The 20,565-nt window shown below is 36.7% G+C and overlaps 1 protein-coding gene across 1 annotated transcript; it reads left to right on the top strand.

Annotated features, from left to right (window-relative positions):
- Positions 1–7,738: 7,738 nt before the first annotated feature.
- Positions 7,739–9,372, top strand: LOC137726837 (salutaridinol 7-O-acetyltransferase-like). The gene has a single exon (XM_068465792.1). It carries the CDS (start codon positions 7,899–7,901, stop codon positions 9,237–9,239), a length of 1,341 nt encoding a protein of 446 aa, XP_068321893.1. The 5' UTR covers positions 7,739–7,898; the 3' UTR covers positions 9,240–9,372.
- The last annotated feature ends 11,193 nt before the right edge of the window (positions 9,373–20,565 follow it).

The raw sequence follows: 20,565 nt of genomic DNA on the forward strand, positions 1-20,565 counted from the left end.
AAGAACTTCGCTTCGTTCTGCTTGATTCACCTCCTTAACCTCGATTGCGAAGGCACATCGCATCGTCCTGCTCGATTCACCTCCTCGACCTTGATTTCGACAGCAAAGGCTTCGGGCACGACTTCATCTCCGACGCTGAACTCGTCAACTGCTTCATCTTCGACGATTACCTCCTTGTTTGCGTCATCTGGGTCGACCAAATCTGGGTCCTGGGAAGCCCAAAAAGGCTACGACAGGGGGTGAGTTGATGAGGATCCAAAATTTGTTTTGATTTAGTTTTATTGGGTAATGTTTAATTTTTTATAGTTCTGATGATATGATGATTGTTTAGCTTAAATTTGAGAGTGGTTTGGTCAATTTTGGATTGCAAAATTGTTTCTTTGCTAAATTCGCTATTGACGTGTGTAGAGCCTTCGTTAATACTGAACTAGAGAGAAAAGGAAGAAGTTGAAATTCTCTCTCTGACTCTCATTTGCAATTCTTTTGTTTTTGGGGTTTATATATATATGAGTGTGTGTTATTTCCAGTTCCAAATGAAATCTGTCGGAGTTGAAATATATTTTGATGAAATTGAAATGGTTTATATCTTTGGCTTTTTTCTGGATAAAAAAGAAACAGAATATGCAAATTTCAGAGAGAGAGGTGCAAGGCGATGGAACTCCATTATAGCAAGATAATTTTTAGGATTTTGATTTTTGTGTTTTGGTTTTGAATATTTAGAATTGGTTTTATTAGAGAGATGTTTTGATTTTGAACATTTAGAACTGGATTTTACTGGAGAGACAAGCTCACAACTATGGTTTTTCCATGTTCAGTGTTTTATTTGGTTCGGTTTGAGTTGGACTTTTTGGTTCTGTGCTCAACATTCTACAGAAATAAGGTGTGATACATGGTGAGAGAGAGAGAGAGAGAGAGAGAATGTTGGTATAAAAAAATATCAAATTCCAAAAATATTTTAGTTCGCTTGCTAGTCCGACACTGCACCAAACGCTTTATTATTCTTATACTGCTTAGTTCATGTTAAGTTAGTCCAACTTAGTCCCTGAAGCTAGTCCAGTCCGAGATAGTCTGGTGCAGCAAGCGCACCCTAAATGGCTATTTAATTTGCTTTTTATTTTTATTTTTTTTTTATGAAATATCTACTTTACTCTTTAATTTAATGAAATGTTAACGCAGTTAACAAAAACACCACAAGTACAACACATGATATATTTCGAGGGCAAGAGCAACTATAGTAAAGTTTAGAGACAAAAATTAAACTCATAGTATAATTTAGAGATCTTAGCTACAATTTAGTCTAAAAAAATAATTTTTTTTTATCAGAAGTCTAAAAAAAATAATTAACAAAAAGAAAATTGAATTTCACAAAGAATTCGGATTGAATATTATTTCTTAATTTGCATAATGACGAATATTCTTACTCATACGCTCCAAGCCTAGAGAAAAAGGACACCCTTGTGCATGGCGGCTTTCCTTGAGGTATGGCCTCAAATAAAGTATTGGTCTTCGGTCGACCTCAAATAAAACTTTTAGAAGGGTATACATGTGATTCAGCTCTTTATTGTAGTTAATGTGTTTTTATGTATATTGTTTGGAAGTGTATCCTTTGCTAGATTCTATGTCCCATATATCCACTCCACTTGACTTTTGTATTCATGTAAAAAGGTAAGCTAGGTAGCTTGTGGATACATTAACATCTTAAATAAGAATACAATGCTTAAACGATAAAACAATAAAAATAAAAAAATAAAAAAATTGTTGATAAACGATAATATTAGTGTGTTAAATTATGAGTTGTTATGGAAGAGAGAAATCAGTGAGGTTCAAATTTACACCAGAGTGCATATGCATCATTGTTTTTTACCACTGCAATAAAACGTCATCTGCCATAGAATAATCTTATTTATTCACAAGATTAATGACAATTATATATATAACGTGGTTTGATCTATCGTTATCCAGAAGCACGAGTTCGTCTAAAATTTACACGGTCAGTTAAATGAGGATTACTATTCATATCTCAAAAGATTCATACAATGCTTCAAACTCAATATGTTCTTATATGCGGCCTCGTCGTCAATTGTTTTGTTGACAACAAACACTGATTAAATTCTCAATTTTCTTGTAGTCATTGGCACAAAGAAAATAATCTGAAAACAAGAATTTTTGGTACCTCAATTTTCTTGTAGTCATTAGTATAAAGTCTACGTCAACAGGCGAAGTACGATGAGGAATTTCACTAAAAAAATAGGGATTACAAAAGAATTTTTGGTACCTCATAACCCAAATTTCACAGATTACAAACCTTAAATCAAACAAGGAGAAGACCAAAATAACAATTAGAGAAGATTATCCTAAATTGTTCTCTAACTCTCAAATGACTCACAAATTTGCCACTAAAAAAAGTCCCAATAAACAAACCCAAGACCCTATTTATAGAGTATAGGACTTATAAATGAGAATCCTAATAGAAAGTAAATTTAAAACGTAATAGGCAAGGACATCAAATCATTATACTAATCAAATAAGTACATTACCAAAATTTGTCCACAAAACAAAGAATTCAAATCAAAAGTGCAAAACTCAACCCAAATTAGACACAAAGCCAAACAGGAAACGCGAGAGGACACCAGCAATTTTTTCTGCCCATCTCTGACCAGTCGGTTGCCACCTCCAACCGGTCTCTCGCTGCTTCTCTGATTCTCCCGATCGTTTGTCACTTTCAAATTTGTAATCGACACAAAAATTTTGAACCGTAAATCACATTAGGGGCATGTTTTCATTTATAACTGTGTAAGTGAAACCAAGGAGGTGAAAAGGATCCTCAAAATTGTCTAGAAACTAATTATTATTTTTTAAATGGTTTAGTATTTGTCTGGAGGAAGGAAAATTATGATTTTGGTTAATTTGTTTCGAAGAGAAATTTTCCTTCTATATAGGGGAACATATAATTTTCTGAATTAGGTACTTGTTCATTGTTCAAATAATTTTAATGAACAGGTACTTGTTCATTTTAGTCACGCCTCCAAGTTTTAATGAAACGAACTATGTTTCTAAACCTTATGTGTGTGTGTGTGTATGTCTGCAAATTAAATTTAAATGTAGGGCCGGCCATGAGAATTTAGAATTCTAGGCGAGCTTTCGAAGTGGGATCTTATAGTTCTCTGACCTCCACCTCCCGAACCTTTGTACATTGATATGTATAAAAAACTAAATATATGAAAATGTCTATTTCTAAATAAAATATCATTAAAAATTAATATTAAAAGAAAAAAGATATACAAACATCACTTAAATATTACACGTCTTGCGTTTTTAGACCAAATGTACTAATTAACCATAATCTAATTTTTCAACCAATTCTTTTTCAGTTGCCTAGGATTTTATTTGTCACATCCCGGCCCGGGCGGGACCACTTCCCGGGCCCCACTCCACCGTAGCACGATATTGTCCGCTTTGGGCCCCGACCACGCCCTCATGGTTTTGTTTTTGGGAACTCACACGAGAACTTCCCGATGGGTCACCCATCCTGGGAATGCTCTCGCGCGCTACTCGCTTAACTTCGGAGTTCCCATGGAACCCGAAGCCAGTGAGCTCCCAAAAGGCCTCGTGCTAGGTAGAGATGGGAATATACAAATAAGGATCACTCCCCTGAGCGATGTGGGATGTTACAATCCATCCCCTTTAGGGGCTCGACGTCCTCGTCAACACACCACGCCCAGGGTTAGGCTCTGATACCAAATTGTCACATCTCGGCCCGGGCAGGACCACTTCCTGGGCCCCACTCCACCGTAGCACGATATTGTCCGCTTTGGGTCCCGACCACGCCCTCACGGTTTTGTTTTTGGGCACTCACACGAGAACTTCCCGATGGGTCACCCATCCTGGGAATGCTCTCGAGCGCTACTCGCTTAACTTCGGAGTTCCCATGGAACCCGAAGCCAGTGAGCTCCCAAAAGGTTCGTGCTAGGTAGAGATGGGAATATACATATAAGGATCACTCCCCTGAGCGATGTGGGATGTTACAATCCACCCCCTTTAGGGGCCCGACGTCCTCGTCGACACACCACGCCCAAGGTTAGGCTTTGATACCAAATGTCACATCCCGACCCGGGGCAGATTACTTCCCGGGCCCGCTCCACCACCGTAGCACGATATTGTCCGCTTTGGGCTTACCATTCCTTCACGGTTTTGTTTTTGGGAACTCACGAGCAACTTCCCAGTGGGTGCATCATGGGATTGCTCTACCCCCCTTCTCGCTTAACTTCGGAGTTCCTACGAAACCCGAAGCCAGTGATCTCTCAAAAGGCCTCGTGCTAGGTAGAGATGGGAATATACATATAAGGATCACTCCCCTGAGCGATGTGGGATGTTACATTACTTTTTGATATTTTTATTGAATTTGAATTGTAAAATTTATATGTACGTGCATATAATATATATATATTTTTTGTTTTTTTTTTTTTTTTGAGGCCCCTCCAAAGCGGGGGCCCCTAGGCGGCCGCCTACTTCGGCTACCCTCAGGGCCGGCCTTGTTTAAATGGATTGGAGCCTAATAATGACTTCGTTTCAGTTCAAATTTAATACAAAATCGTTTGGTGTCACTTAGTACTATGACAATGTTATTCTTTCTGTACTTGTAAGTGAGAGGTCTTAGATTCGATTTTTGCTAAAGGTGAATTGAACCACATTATTGCTAGTACATTGTGAGGCCTCGCCCACTCCCCACTCCTTTAGTGTAGATAATATCATTTGTTAAAAATAAAAAATAAAAGTCGTCTAGTACAGAATATAGTTCTTCAATCTTTTTGAGATTCTGATTGATTTAGGCTCGCAACTAGGGGTGGAAAAAATTCCCGAAAATCCCGAACCGAACCGAAAAAATCCCGATCCCAAACCAAAAATTTCCCAAACCGAAATTCCCGAAATTTTCGGGATGCTATCCCGAACCAATCCCAAAATTTCGGTATGGGATTCGGGATTGACTTCTCGATATTTCGGGAATCCCATACCAAACTGAAAATATATAATATTAATTATTATATATATATATATATTTATACATATATATATTATTCTTTTATAATTGATGCTAGTAGTTTCTAATTCATGCTCAGCAACCTAGAATGCCCTACACCTTGCATATTTTTCATGTTCTGTTTGATATTCATGTGGATTTTATTATTGCTGCTGCCATGGCTGATGATTTCAGAAGGCTTGATTCTTTTGTCTCTCAACAGATTGCAAAAAGAGTTTAATTAATTTGAATTTTGACTATGATAAAAATAGTCAAGCATGCCAGTGTTCAATTAAGTGGTAGTGTGAATGAAATGAAATTCCTAGTTCATGAATGTGTTCTTGAATTATATATTTGAAGAACAATTCATAATTTCATATTTCAATTTGGGATTCCCGATTTGTCCCAAAATCCCGAAAACATTTCGGGATTCCGAAATTTGGGATTCCCGAAAATTTGGTTTAGGATTGGTCTTCAAATTTCCGTCCCGAAAAATTTCGGTTTGGGATTCGGGATACTAGTTTCGGTATGGTATCCCATACCGAACCGCCCCTACTCGCAACCCTTCATATTTTGTAAGAGAAATGCTAAAGAGACTTTTTTAAAGTACGATGTTTTTTTTTTTAACAAAGTTTAATGTCATCTCACAGTTTAATGTGACTTAGCCTCATAATGAGACTTTTTATAAATTATCTGTCACCTCACAATGAGACTTTTTATATATTACCTGCACTAAGGGGGTAGGCTTAACCTCACAATGAGACTTTTTATAAATTATCTGTCACCTCACAGTTTAATGTCAATTTTTGTGCCAAAATTATAAAACAGTGTGCCAAACATAAGGTGACAGAGAGTTCCACTTTTGAGAGTCTCCTTAACATTTCTCATTTTCTAAATAGGTAATTTAAGAGTGCTCATTTATTTAGGGAACTGTTATTAGCACTCCAAAAATCTCATTCTACACTTCTCACCAATGTATTTTTCTTTCTAATTATAGAGAGTTTGGAGTGCAAAATAAGATTTTTGGAGTGCTAATAACAATTCCATTTATTTAAATTAAAGTTTTTAAAGTCATATGTGTGTTAGATTATTATTAAATTTGTTAAACAGGTTTATTTATTATTGAGGAGGATTCTCTCTCCTTCTAATCTCTATTCTCTTCCCTTCTCTCTTATTTGAAATGTTACGGTTTAGCCACGTTAATATTTTATATTAATTTTTTTTATAGAGACAATAAGACAAAAAAAAAAAAAAACAATATGTGAGAGAAGAAGAGGGAAGGGAATAGGAATAAGATGAGAGACAATTCTACTTCATTTATTAATGATGACACTTCACTTAACTTGCAAATATAATCTAAATAATTGATCTAAATCATTCTGACAGATGCCAAACCAACTGGTAATGAAAACTATATAATTTTGTCGTTTTGTCCATCGTGAACCGTAGAAATATCCAAACTTGGATTATTATAAAATTTTAAAAAAAAGTATTATTTCAAACTTGGTTTCGTTTTCTTCAATTAAATATTGTCCTCTGACAGCTCATAAAATCCTAATTTTGTCAGATTCTATGGCTGTTTATTTTTAAAATAATACGAGAAAATCAAAATTTTAAACTAAAATTTTAAATTAAATTTACAAATAAAATGATTTGTCAATATCACTAATAGAAAATAAACACCTTATTTAACACTTGAGTAATAATTTAATTATCAACGATCACTTAATTTAGTTTGCAAAATTTAATTTAAAATTTTGGTTTTCCTATTATTACTCCTATTTTTATAAGAGTTGTTTTATTAACACTCTAAATTTTGTTGACCACACCTCACGTACTGAAAACACTCTACATTTACTTTTTAAATTAAAAATTATCTTAATCCATCCACGTAATTTCCTACACTACCCTTACACCCCACAAGGAAATAATAAAGGTTGTTGCTGCCTTGTTGGGAGATTTATCCAGTGTTGGGAAGACTTGCTTCTGTTTGTCGAATTCCAGGAAATAAAATGTGCCTAGCTTCTAGTGTATTGCTATCTATATAATTTAGTTGTTTTTGTTTGGTTCTTGCTCCAGTCTCTAGCTTATCCTCTTACATTCTTATCCTATTTTGCTCTGGGATTTCAAACTTCAGCTAGCTTTTCTCTTCTTGAAGTCTCTCCTTTCAACCGAAAAAATGAGAAATGATACTCTCTTTTCCAGACATTCTTAACTGCCAAATGGAATCAGTTTCTGATTCATAATTAAATCGACATCAATATATCGAAAAATCTCATGGGTTTCTTGTAGCGATTGCGATTACACCCCCAGCTTAAGAAAATTATCTTTAAAAAAGTGATATCAGAATTTGCAGAAAATGTTTTCAAATTTGAACTCTTAGACTGCATCTCAAAAACAAGAAAAATCGATCTCAACATGTTCTTGAATTATTATTAGGTTTTGTTGTTAAAAGAACTTACGGAATGTACTATTTAGGGCTTAAATAGTCAATTTATATCAAGATACATGAGTTATTTATTATTAAATTTTCTATGAGACCTAGCCAACAAAATGTGGGGTATTAATAAGAAAACCCTTTTTATAGACACACCAACCTTTGTCCCCTCTAGAATGAGTTTTTGACTTTCTGCGCCACCTCTGGGCCAACGGCCCCCAGTTGAATTCTTTGAACCAGTTGCCTCACCGGAGTCTATTTTAACAGCTCTTCGTGCCACCCACTTTTTAGTTTTCTTTTCATTTCGTGGTAAAATTGACGAGCAATTCTCCTATTTAACAATTATTTATGTCTGAGAAAAATGCATGTCATTTCCACTCAATTCCAAAGTCTAGTTTGTTGTGATTCTTGTGAATTCTGATCCACAAATACTCCACGGAGATCATGGAGTTTGAGATGATCAAGAGAGAAACCCTAAAACCATCCTCTCCAACCCCTCAATATCTTAGAAACTTCAAGCTTTCCCTTTTGAATCAACTTAGTCCTGCTGCTTATGAATCCTTGGTCCTCTTTTACCCCAGAAATGACAGTACAACCCCCCAAAGCTCCCTCCGGATCCTCAAGAAATCGCTGTCCGAAACCCTAGTTCGCTTCTACCCGCTTGCCGGAAGAATGAAAGATAACATCTCCGTTGATTGCAATGATTATGGAGTTGACTATGTTGAAGCTAAAGTCAATGGTCTGCTCTCTACGTTCCTATCACAACCTGATGCTGGGACATTGAGACAGCTCCTTCCAGTAGCGACCGAGTCCCCTGAAGCTAGCAAGGGAGCTCTGCTTCTAGTTCAGGCCAACGTTTTCGGTTGCGGTGGATTGGCAATTGGTATGCGTATGTCACATAAGTTGGCTGATGCAGCCTCATTGAGCACATTCATTATGTCCTGGTCAGCAACTGCTCTTGGATTCAGTCAAGCTCTCCTTCCAGATTTCACTGCATCATTTCGATTTCCACCAATCGATTATTCCTCATCATTCCACCAGTCCTCACCAGTAGATGCAAAGAGAGAGAATTGTGTCGCAAAGAGGTTTGTGTTCAATGCATCGAAGATTTCTGCTCTTAGGACTAAAGCAGCCAGTACGATCGTGGATCAACCTACGCAGGCCGAAGCTGTCACGGCCCTCATTTGGAGATGTGCGGTTGCTGCGTCAAGATCATCAAACTCGCTGCAGCCGCCTCCTAAGCTATCTGTGTTGTCTCAATCCGTGGATATTCGCAAAAGTGTCGTGCCGCCCCTGTCAGATGACTCCATAGGAAACCTCATGGGGTACTATGCGGCACAGACAGACGAGAATGAGTTGGAGCTGCAAGGCTTGGTAGCTCAGCTAAGGAGAGGAATCGAAGAATTGAGCAACAATTACGCTAAAGGACCTGGAAAGGATCAGGCGATTCGCGAGTCTGTCACAGAGGTACATAATAACTTTGTCAAAAGAGATGATACTATAAATTTCTATGTGGGAACAGATTTGGGTAATTATAAGTTACTGTACGAGGTAAATTTTGGGTGGGGAAAGCCAATCTGGCTGAGTAATGTCCCTGCTGCTTCAAGCACTAATGTTGCCTATTTGGTGAGCACAAGAAAGGATGATGGCATAGAGGCTTGGGTGACTTTGAGTGAGGAAGACATGGCTGCTTTTGAAAGGAATCAGGAGCTTCTTGCTTTTGCATTAATGAATCCAAGTGTATTATTACAACATGATAACTTAGCACTCAAGTCTGCTCTTTAAAAATTTCCAGAAGTGTTGTTTGTTTTTAAGAATACTTTCCCACAACTTTCTAAGGCTACGTTCATAGTTTGGAGTTATTGTCGGAAAATGAATGGAATTATGTGGATGGACTATGAATTTAAATCAAAATAAATTTGGATGATATTGTAAAACCTAATGGTGAGGTTCCATCTCTGGTTTCACAATCATACTCTTATGGGTCATACTGTCGAGTTTCAAAAAGAAGGGCCAACACTGATATACTGTTCAATAGTTCAATATTGATACTGTTTCTAACCTAACCATTTGCTAGCCCAACAGGAGTGAGGTTTGATCTTAAAAGGTCTCAATGTAATTAGAAACATAACCATGTAATTATAAGTTGTAAATTGTTTTGTCAAACTCTTCTTCATTTTGTCCCCAACTTAAGCACTTGCTAGCCCAGCAAGAGTGGGAGAGTGGAAGCCTCTGTATAATTAGGAATGCAACCATGTAATTCTAAATTCTAAATTGTGTTGTCAAACTCTCAATATAGGTCTTCTTACACATGCAATTTAGCAAGTTCATCTCCTATTGGATTTTTTTTTTTTTTTTCTAGCCGAAATTTAGTTAAGACAAGCTCTTCAATGAAAATGCGTTTTCTGTTAATACTGAAAAATGGTGTAAAGAATTTAGCGAGGAAATTAATCAAAACATACTTGGTGTATTCTCTCCATTGACATTTGACCACGTTTATAGAAGATTCATAGTTATACTGTTGAAAATATTTATCGAGATATGGCTGCACCCATATGCTTTTGCGAATTTATGATATTTTTGTATAATTTCTATATGTAATTGTTAAAATAAATTTTGATATGTATGGTAGTACCGTAGCAGAATTCATAGAAGATCCTCATATATATATATATATATATAATATAATATTCCTTCAAATTTTTTTCCTGATTAAACAACATATTTACTGCACCAATTTAGGCATTTTTATGGATAAATCTCACATGGATGAAATAATAGACCTTGTATGAGCTTATAAGTAAATTAGACTACTTGACAATTAGTTTTATAGTGCAATCTCAACTTCCCTATGGTATCAAAGTAAGTTATCTCATGTATCAAGTCTAACGGTTACATGTACTATTCGTCACCTAATATAGATTATCCACGTTCGACGGACTGCAATGGCGAGGGTATACCCTACCTTCGAAGCTCTAGTAACCAACTGACGACTTTGTGATTTTCTCCAAAATCCAAAGCCTGGTGAACTTTATAAAGTCGTCCCATTTGATATACGTGGTCATGAAAGTTATGAATTTTCCCCAGGCTTCCAGCTCAATATATATGACTGTGGAGGCTTTGCCATTGGTCTATGCAGTTCTCACAAGTTGGCGGATGGGTTATCCTATGCTCATGTTCACCAAAACCTGGGCTGCCATTTGCCAGGGAGAAAAAGATGAAGCCAAAATAGACAGCCCGGATTTTGTTTCCGCCACTCTTCCCACTCACCAACGACGTCCCTCGCTTTGATACGCGCAGTTTTTTCACAACAGTCACAAAAATCATTGCTCCACATTATTTGTACATTTGAACTTCTATCCAATTTTTGTCTGTTTACTCTTTATTTTGGATGAAAGTTCTAACAGAGTTGGCCAAAAAGACTATTGTTCTACATTATAACAAGTTCAAAGATCAAATACTCCGATGGGGTGGTGTGTGAGAGAGAGTGGGGCTAGGTGGAAGAAGTGGTGGGCCTCAAAATCAGGCGGGGTGCGATATTTGGTGTTTTTTGTGTGTTTGTGGTCCGCATTGACACGTGATTAGGATGTCAGACTTTAGAAATTAGATAATTATAATAATATTGTATTGAACTCGCCATCCACAAATTGAACTTAATTAAGACTTCCTATTTATAAGACAATCTCCAACCCTTGGGATAAAGCTTAAAAATTTAAGCCATAAAATTTTAAGTCATAACCCAGAAACTGCTTTTCTCCGATAAGTAATTAAAAATCATACAAATACTAGGTATTTATAAAGTCCTAAGTTAAATTTGATTTAAATAATTTTCTTAAACGATAGATTTAATTTTGAGCCCTCAAATCTCTTTTTTACCATTAGATTTGATCTTATTTAGTCATAGCCGTTAAATTATAAGTAAAAAACAAAAAATTGTTTGAATATGACTGTTTGGTAAGTCAAGAATAATTTAACTGGTTTAAATCTTGGGGGGAATTTAGCCCAGAGATATATTTTATCTCCAGGACTTATTTTGGCACAATGATTAGAGATGGTCTAAGTGGAGAAAAATAAACGTGATACTAGTAGCACCGACACGAACAGAATAATTATAAAAGCAAAGAGAATTGTGGAGCTTATAATATTCGTTAGACGACTAGTATAGAGAAAATTATACAATAAGCATATAAAAATTGTTGGAAACGTTATGGCTCCAAGCTGCTACGATGGCGACACACTACATAATGGACCTCATTTTAACAAAACAAACTTATTGTAGAACAAGATGCTGTGGTGGGACTGGGGCGGTTAATCATGAGGTTTGGAATTAATCATACAACTGGACAGTTAAACGTGACTCTTTCATCTAAAACTAATGTTACTCTATGAAATTGTTCCTTAACTTACTATCCATAATTGTAACGACGATTTAATAAAACCATATATTACTCTCCATCAATTATGGCCCATCCATTAGATTAAAACTTATACCAACGGTAAAGATGGCCTGAAAATTCATTACAGTGTTTTAATATGGGGAAAAGAGTAAAGTGATAGTATGGTAGAGAGTTTGTGCTAAGCCATGAACGGTTGCAAAGGTCGTAGCTCAACTGATTAACCGCATATATTTTTATACTGAAGTCTAAAATTCAATTATCCTCTCCCTTAATATTTTTTTTATTACTACATTCTAGTAGTAGTATTTTTCTTTATTTAGAAGTAAGTGAGATGTTTTAGGTACTAATCTCGTAGATGACGAATTTGATATCAAATTAGGCTGCCCATTGTGTGACTGTGCCGAACTCCTCATCCCTTTAGTGTAAAAATATCGATCTACTAAAAAAAAAGGATATATAAAAAATTTACCATTGGCACTATGTACAATCTAATGTTATCTTATGGTAGATCTTATATTTGATTCCATGAATTGCACGTTTGATATAAAAAATTATTGTTGGATCGGTTCTCCCATGTGTGATTTGCCCGTTTGTGATTTTCATTACCTTATTACTTCCGAATCTTTTGTTTATTATTCATTTAAGTAATTGAAAAATTATATATAGGGGTGTAATCAGTTCGACTAACGCCTAAGTGGGTCCTGAAGAAGAGCACACTGTTAATGCTCAAAATTTACAGGTTAATAAATTGAAATAATTAGCCCTTGGGTTTGGAATTGAAACTAAAATGAATGGACTCGGGATTTAAGTGGTTTATCTTAAAAAATGGGCTACATTAACTGTATTTCTTGGGTTATATCAATTTCAAAGATTACAAATAGGGCTCAGCTATAGACTAGAATTCTATCTCCTTCAGTTGTTTGATCCTCTTACAAGAGGTTCTCACCCCTTTATATAGACCCTTCATGAACCTTGAAAGCTTTGGGCTCGTCTAATCTTACTTTTTTAGCATTTAATGCACCGCTTGCATCGACCAATGTGCTGACAATGTTTTTAACCATCAGTCGATATTTGGCTTTGAAGTGAGGTTTGCTTAGTCAGAATTGCACGTGTTTTTAGATCAATGTTTGTCAAGCAACCTTCTCGGCCTTAATTAGTCAACAATGTCACTCCCGAGTCCCGAGCAAGGGTTTGGCCACCTTTATGTCTCGTCCTAGGCTTCTGCTTTTGATTGGGGGTTGACATGTAACCTGATTGGTGTTTGAGTAGGCATGCTTGTATAGCCTCGTGCCATAAGGTTGTCAGTCTTCCCACATGTCTTTGGTGGTCGGAAAGTAATTTGTGTTGCTCAGATCAGACCTGGCTGGTGAGTGGTCCGCTTTAGCGCTCGAACGTGCTTCATTTTGATTCCACTAGGCCTTAAACTTCCTATTCTTCTTTGGGCCTTGATTTTTAATAGGCCTTCGTGGTCTTTTCCCCTGCTTGTATTGTGTTGAGGGTCGAAAAAGGACCATGCGTTAACACACACAGACATTAAAATTTTTTAAAAAAGTGGGATGAGGTGACCATCTTTTTTGATCTTATTTTGTAGACTACATATGTGGCAATTGGTGATTTAAATCAATAAAAATAAAAAATTCAACTATGAACTGCCATATCACGTGATTTACAAATATATGGTTTGAAAAATAGTCACCTTAGCGTTTTCCTTATTTATTGGATAATTTACGTTTTACCACCTCAACTTTGAATCATATAACAAACTCATACCTCATCTTTCAAGCAATATAATGTCATACATCAACTTACGAATTCGTTGTAATGTAAGATTTCTATAAAAAAAAATTCGTCAATTTGATCATTAAATAATAATGTAGCAGGTGCAGAGCCACTCCCTTATCCAAGAGAAATTAATTAAATATTAATTAAAAAAAACTCCCTCTCTCTCTCTCCCTCTCTCTCTCCCCTCACACCACGCAACCCTCTCTGCATGCCGCTGATCCCCGCAGCTCAAACCCCCTTTTCACTTTGATTGCTACCCTAGCCTCAACCCCTCAATTTGCTCTGGTTTTTAAGACCCGTTTGAATTCAACTTTGATTTCTTCAAACCCAGCATGAAAACATGAAATTTGGTGGCCGATTTTTCTTCTTCTTTAATCCTTACACACACAGACACAATGATAATCACCATCATGAGAGAGCAAAATCAGACCAAAGGTCGACTCTTTTTCTTCAAATTCTCCTTCATTAATCGTCTCAATTCTCTCTCTAGACCCAGCTGACATAATAGAGAGAGCTCACCCTCCTCGACTCAGTTTATCGTTCCATCGTTGAACCCACTGCCGAGAAGTCCAATCATGTTCGGCAAAATTTCATGGTGGAGCCACTTTAGATCCGTCGATTATGCCGATGAGATTGTACCGCCTAAAGATCGGAGCAAAGAGAGCGCTCCAGGTGAGATAGTTGGTGGTGGTGAGTTTAATCGGCACCATTGAACCAATATTCTGGATTGTAATGGATGAAGTCGGCGGAGATGTGGCCTGAGAGAGATGAATTGGAGATGCAGTTTCAGAGGAAGGAGATGGCGATGCTGCCATTGATAACGGTTAAGGTTAGGATTTGGGGGAGAATCGGCGGAGAGAGGCGGTGCGGAAGCAGTTATGATCGGGAGGTGAAGGTCGTTAGACAGAGGAATTTACGACTGATGGTTATATACAGGCCTTGTTAAAGGATTCCTGGTTATATATAACAAATAAATCCCTTGACAATGACAGCACATCTAACTAATTACAAAAATTAGGAAAAATTTGAAATAGGTCCAATTTTATAGACTACCTTTTGAAATAGGTTCAATTTTTTGTGACTTTTGACTTTTGAAATATGTCCAATTTTTAGTTACTTTGGACCTATTTCAAAAAACCCCTTACAATTAATGAAAAACTAACTATAACAGAAAATATCTTCTAATTTTTGTCTTTTACAATACTAGCCTTAATAATACAGTCACCAGAACGAGTTCCTGATGAATTCTAGTTCCGGTTCTTCGGATTCAAGTAGTTGGTTTTCTTCGTCAGAGTTGGACAGTATGTATGGATCAAAATCGAGGTCTTCATCGTCATGTTGCAGCATGCACATACCGCAAAAGCTCCACCACCGCGTCTCCTTGAGGAGAAAAAATTGCAGGTTTGGCAGAAAACCACGAACTTTCGTGGCTTAGATGTGAAATTCGAACCTATCAACTTCGAATCTGATGAAATAAGGTAGAGATTTGGACTGGGTACGAAGAGAAGATTATAGGAATGCCAGTTTTTGGGACGTTGGTGGTCAGAGGACAACAGTGTCGTCACGATGCTGCGTCTTGGCTGCTTTTGCAGCGTGAAAGCTTAGAAAGGGAGAGAGAATACAGGTGGGAAGGAGAGTGAGAGTTGAGGAAGAGAGAATTAGTGGGTTTTTCATTTTTTCTATCCATGGAAACACCTTCAAATCCCTCCCAGTTCCAAAGCCCACAATCCCTCTGGCATTTAGCACCATGAAATTTCCATTTCTCAACAAGTCCCACACACCCAATTTCTCACTCTCACCTCCCTTGAAAACTCTTTAGCAAAACCCAGATGCAAATATCATCTGCTTCCCAAATCCCACTCTTAAAATCCTCACTTCCGTAATCCCAAAATATGTAGAAATGCAGGATGAACCCAACACCCAACACCCGGGCTTTCCTCTGCTCTCTTATCTCGCGCGCCACATACAAGCACCCTCTCATCCACTCTATCCATCACAATCCCTTATTATTCTTCGTCAGATTTAACAACGACGATGCTGCCATCTCACCAAGATTCACATCGTCGGCTTCAGAATCGTACAGGGGTCCAATGGGAAAAATTGTTGTAAGTCATGGCGACCTGCTCCACTGGAAAACCGTCGAGTTCGAGCAAGAATCGAAGAACTCGGGGAGGAATCGGACCTCGCAGTGGTGGATGTGGTCTGGCAGAACCAGATGGCTTGGGCTGGGCCTTCTAGGCCAGGGAGCAGTGGCGGGAGGTGAGGCAGAAGGAGAGGAAGAAGAGGGTCAGGACTATAGAACCGACGATGATTCTAATGACGACCCAGAGACGGAGCCCAAAGATTGATGTCAGAGTCGAAGAACATTGTGGAGGCCTGAACCACAATGGCTCTGGAAAGTCCAGCGGCGAGTTGGGGTTGGGTTGTGGAGGGAAGATGAGGTCGGCTCGGACCTTGAACAGGAGCTAGGATGGTCTCGCCGTCTCGAGTGTGTTGAGTCCAGCCAGCACCAGCAATCTTCTCTTTGTTATTTATTTATTTTATTTTGTCTTTATTTAAATAATTAAATCTTTATTTTATAATTTATTGACCAGTTGACTGCCACATCAGCAAAAATATGTAACCTTATAATTGCCACATCATCACTTAACAGTCAAATTATCGGTTTAACTATCGGGTGTATGAAATTACAATAAATGTTAAGTAAACGTATGAAAGTAAAATGTTTTAAAAGTGTTGTATGAGGTTGTAATTGCATTGAAACTTAATGGTGTAAAATGTAATTTACTCTATTTATAAATATTCATACTTTTAGCATTTTGCCCATATTACAAATCATCACCCAATATTTCGAGAATCCTCCAATCACGTCTGTTCATTGTACATCGTGTGATTAGAAATTATTGTAAATTTTTTTATTTAAAATTGAATATAAATTGTACTTAACAAAAACTGACATCACGATATATGATGAACAGATAAAATTAAAGGATCTTTGAGATTCCTACAAAAAGAATCCGGAGAGAATCCTCGTTCTTTTAAAGGTGGGCAATATTGGTGAACTTATTATGTGCTTTGTCCAGCTGTTATAACTTAATTGACCAATTCAATTGATTTAGAAATCAGAAAGACAATGTGCTAATAAAACGAACAAAAATGCTTCTCTTTCACTCAATTGTGTCGTGTGTATATATTCGATGACTCAGCGAAGTGAGAAGCACACAACCAATTAGCTAAAGATAATGAACATTCAAGTAGAAGTAATCTCCTCCAAGGAGATTATCAAACCATCTTCTCCAACCCCGAATCATCTTCCGTCATTACCAGCTCTCCTTTATTGATCAAATAAGTCCCCCAATTTATGCCTCTTTGGTCCTCTTCTATGAATTCAATGGCGAGACCCAACCCCCCGCGGTGGCTGAAATATCCAAACACCTAAAGAAGTCCTTATCTGAGGTGTTAACCCTTCTCTACCCACTAGCCGGGCGAGTCAAAATGGACAACCATTTTGTAGACTGCAACGACGAGGGTATACCCTACCTTGAAGCTCAAGTACCCAACTGCCGACTTTGTGATTTTCTCCAAAATCCAATGCCGGGTGAACTCTATAAACTCATCCCATTTGAAGTACATGATCACGATAATAGTGAATTTGCCCTAGGCGTCCAGCTCAATATCTATGAATGTGGAGGCTTTGCCATTGGTCTATGCACTTCCCACAAGTTGACAGATGCGTCATCTATGATCATGTTCCCACAATTGGTTTACAGTGGAATCTCAATTTCATCATGGTATCAGAGTGGGTTGTTCTTGTGTGAAATCAAACGGCCACATGCGCTCCATATCACCCAGTTGTTGTCCACGTGTAGGCTTAAAAATCGGCCACACGTGTGGGGGCGTGTTGAGAGTTGTCTCACATTAGTAAGGGACAAGGTTTGCTATGTGCTTATATGGTCTTGAGCTACTCCCCATATCGCCAATTGGTTTTATGATGGAACCTTAATTTCATCAGTTACATCAATCGATTTGTTCAAAGTCTTGCCAGACCAGGAAGAGTAATGTTATTCATATCATATTTTTGTATCACAATTTCATACTACCTTATGTGGCATTTGATGTGAATAACCACACCATTTGAATTAATCAAATTTTTAAATTTAGTTCATTATTTAATAAACTAATAATTAAGAAAAACTAGTTAATTAAATGATGATTGTGATATACGAGGCGTCTTTCTCTTTCCCTTCCTTAGGTTTTGGAAATTTTTCAAATGATGTGGATGTCCACATCAAATACCACATAAAGTGATATAGAAATGTGGTATAAAAACATAGTATGAATATCATTACTCTTGAAAGGTAGTTATTTCTACCTACAGTAGTCTGTGCATATTTCCTCTATGATATTGATTTCGGTTGTGCAGATTTCCTCTCTATGATTTAGGCCTTAAGAACTTATTTGGTAGGACTATTTTAAAAAAAACACTGGATTCAAGTAGAGTACAACTCTTAGTTTACCAGTGTTTTTTGTTTTCTCATGTATGCTGGCACTTCTTGTGCAAGGAAAGTCAAGAGTTTTATTTTTTTATCAAGAGGAAAGTTGAGTTTAGTTAATTTTGTATCTGTTTCTGTACGTCTTTAGCACTTTGGCTTTTAGCATTGGGAAAATTTTATATGCACCTAACTCAAAAGCCTCTATCACATTATACATACGACAGCAGCTTAATCCCCTTCTTTCCGAGCGCCGTTGAATGGCCGGCAGCATATCCACTCTCTCCATCTGCTCCTTCCATTCTTTGTCTCAATGAAACAAGAAATCAAATGGACACTCAATTGGGCTTAATTAATTTACACTTGTACATGCACCTCAAAATCTCTAGGTTTTATATATCAGGGTTGTAGAACAAAGAATCAATGCTGGAGAATGAAATCAAGTTCCAGCCACCATGGATTTGGAACCCAGAGTGACTTATCCCGGAGGTTGCTCACCAAGATTTGAAAATTTAGACCCATTAGCCAGGGACGAGTCAGGAATTCAATATTGGTTCGGCTGAATTTACCTTCCCAAATATTTTAAACGTTTTAAAAATATAGCAAAATTGAAGATAAGAGTGAATTTTACAGCCCATATAGCCTTCTTCTATGTTTCGTCCCTGCCATTAGCTGCCATGATGGGTGGTTGCCGGTCCGGTCAAGTGAGTTTTATCTATGATTTTAGGAAGCTTGCGCGAAAAAAGTTAGGGAGTTTTAACGAAAAGCTCATACTGTTTACTTTAACGAAAAACCATATTTTTACACTAAAAAGTCAATCATGATACTATTCACTCTACCCTTTATTTTGTCCTTATAATTAAAACTCAAAGTTTTCAAGCTTTTTTATTAGTTTTCTTAAAAAGTTAAGCTACATATTGGGTATAAAAAGATAAGAGAGCTGCTAAACCCACTTCATTATTTTATTTTTTTCACCTACAATATAATTCCACAAACTTTAAAATGTTAAAAAAATTAAAATATTAATTTTTGACTCCTTATTATCCCTAAAATAACCTTTAATATTTTTTTTATACATTTTTTAATTTATCCAATCTTTAATTGCAACACCACATTCACGGCGACTGCTGAAGTCCCAGCCTGCGCCCCGCCCACTCACCCCCAACTCGCAACCCATCCACCACCACCTCTCAATACTCAATATCTATCTCCCCTGCCCACCACCACCACACCCTCTCCTCATCTCTGCCTCTCTGCCACCGGAACCACTAACCCACCTAATTTGTGCGAATAAGAAAAGAAGTATGCGAATTCACATGAAGAAGTTTTTATGGCAAAAATCTATGCTAATAATGCATACTAATGGTAATGGTAGGCAAAATCAAATATGAATTCAAAGCCAGCAATGCCTGCAATCACAAAGGTATCCAAATTCAAAATAATACTATAACGACAGTTCCAATATGCCATGGGCAAATTCAAATGACCCACACATAAAATTATTCTTCTATCTGTTCAATGAAAACATAATATTCTACCATTTTTATAAAAGCATCATCTTCTACATCTTCAATGAAAAAGTCATTTTCTACATCTTTTGATATTTTATTGCTTTCACTAAATGAAAGGAGATGAAAATATGAGTTAAAGTCTACGGTAGACACACACAGCCAACCCTTTTTTCTTTTTTCTTTTTTTTTTTTTAAATAAAGCAAAAGAAGACATCACATTCCGCTTTGATTCCGTACAATTCCAGTTCTTCGAACAAAATTGATTGGAACCCAGATTGAATTTTCGGCTGCAGATTTGGGAGGTAAAACAAAAATGTCTTTATCAATTTGGAAAAAAAAAAAAAAAAGGTTCTTATCAGTCTTCTTGCAAGTGGACAAATTTGAAATTGAAAAATTCATTAAAATGTGGGTGAAAAAATAAAACATTGAGATGAGAATAATTTCACTCAAGGATAATAGTGGCAACAATAACAATAAAACTTTACCTCATTAAATGAGGTCGGCTGTATAAATACTAGAACGCCATTACACTCGATTTTGTGTCAAGTCTTCAACTAGCAGAAAGATAATATTGAATTCAAAAAAAAAATTTATGAGCAGTATTTTGTTTTTTTTTTTGTAAGATTTCTTAGCAGTATTGATCTCTTAAAATGTATACTAGCAATGCAAAATGCATATGCATAGCATGTGCTGAAAAATATGAAAGAGGGAAGTTGGAGATGTGGAATAATTTAAATTATTCAAATAAAAAATTTCTGAGCAGTATTTATTTAATTTTTTTTGTTGGATTTCTTAACAGTATTGATCTCTTAAAATGTGTACTAGCAATCTAAAATGCACATGCATAGCCTGTGCTGAAAAATATGAAAGAGGGAAGTTGGAGATGTGGAATAATTTAAATTTATGATTTTGCATCTCAAATTTGTATCTT

This window comes from Pyrus communis, chromosome 2, assembly GCF_963583255.1.
Source record: "Pyrus communis chromosome 2, drPyrComm1.1, whole genome shotgun sequence".
Taxonomy (NCBI): Eukaryota; Viridiplantae; Streptophyta; class Magnoliopsida; order Rosales; family Rosaceae; genus Pyrus; species Pyrus communis.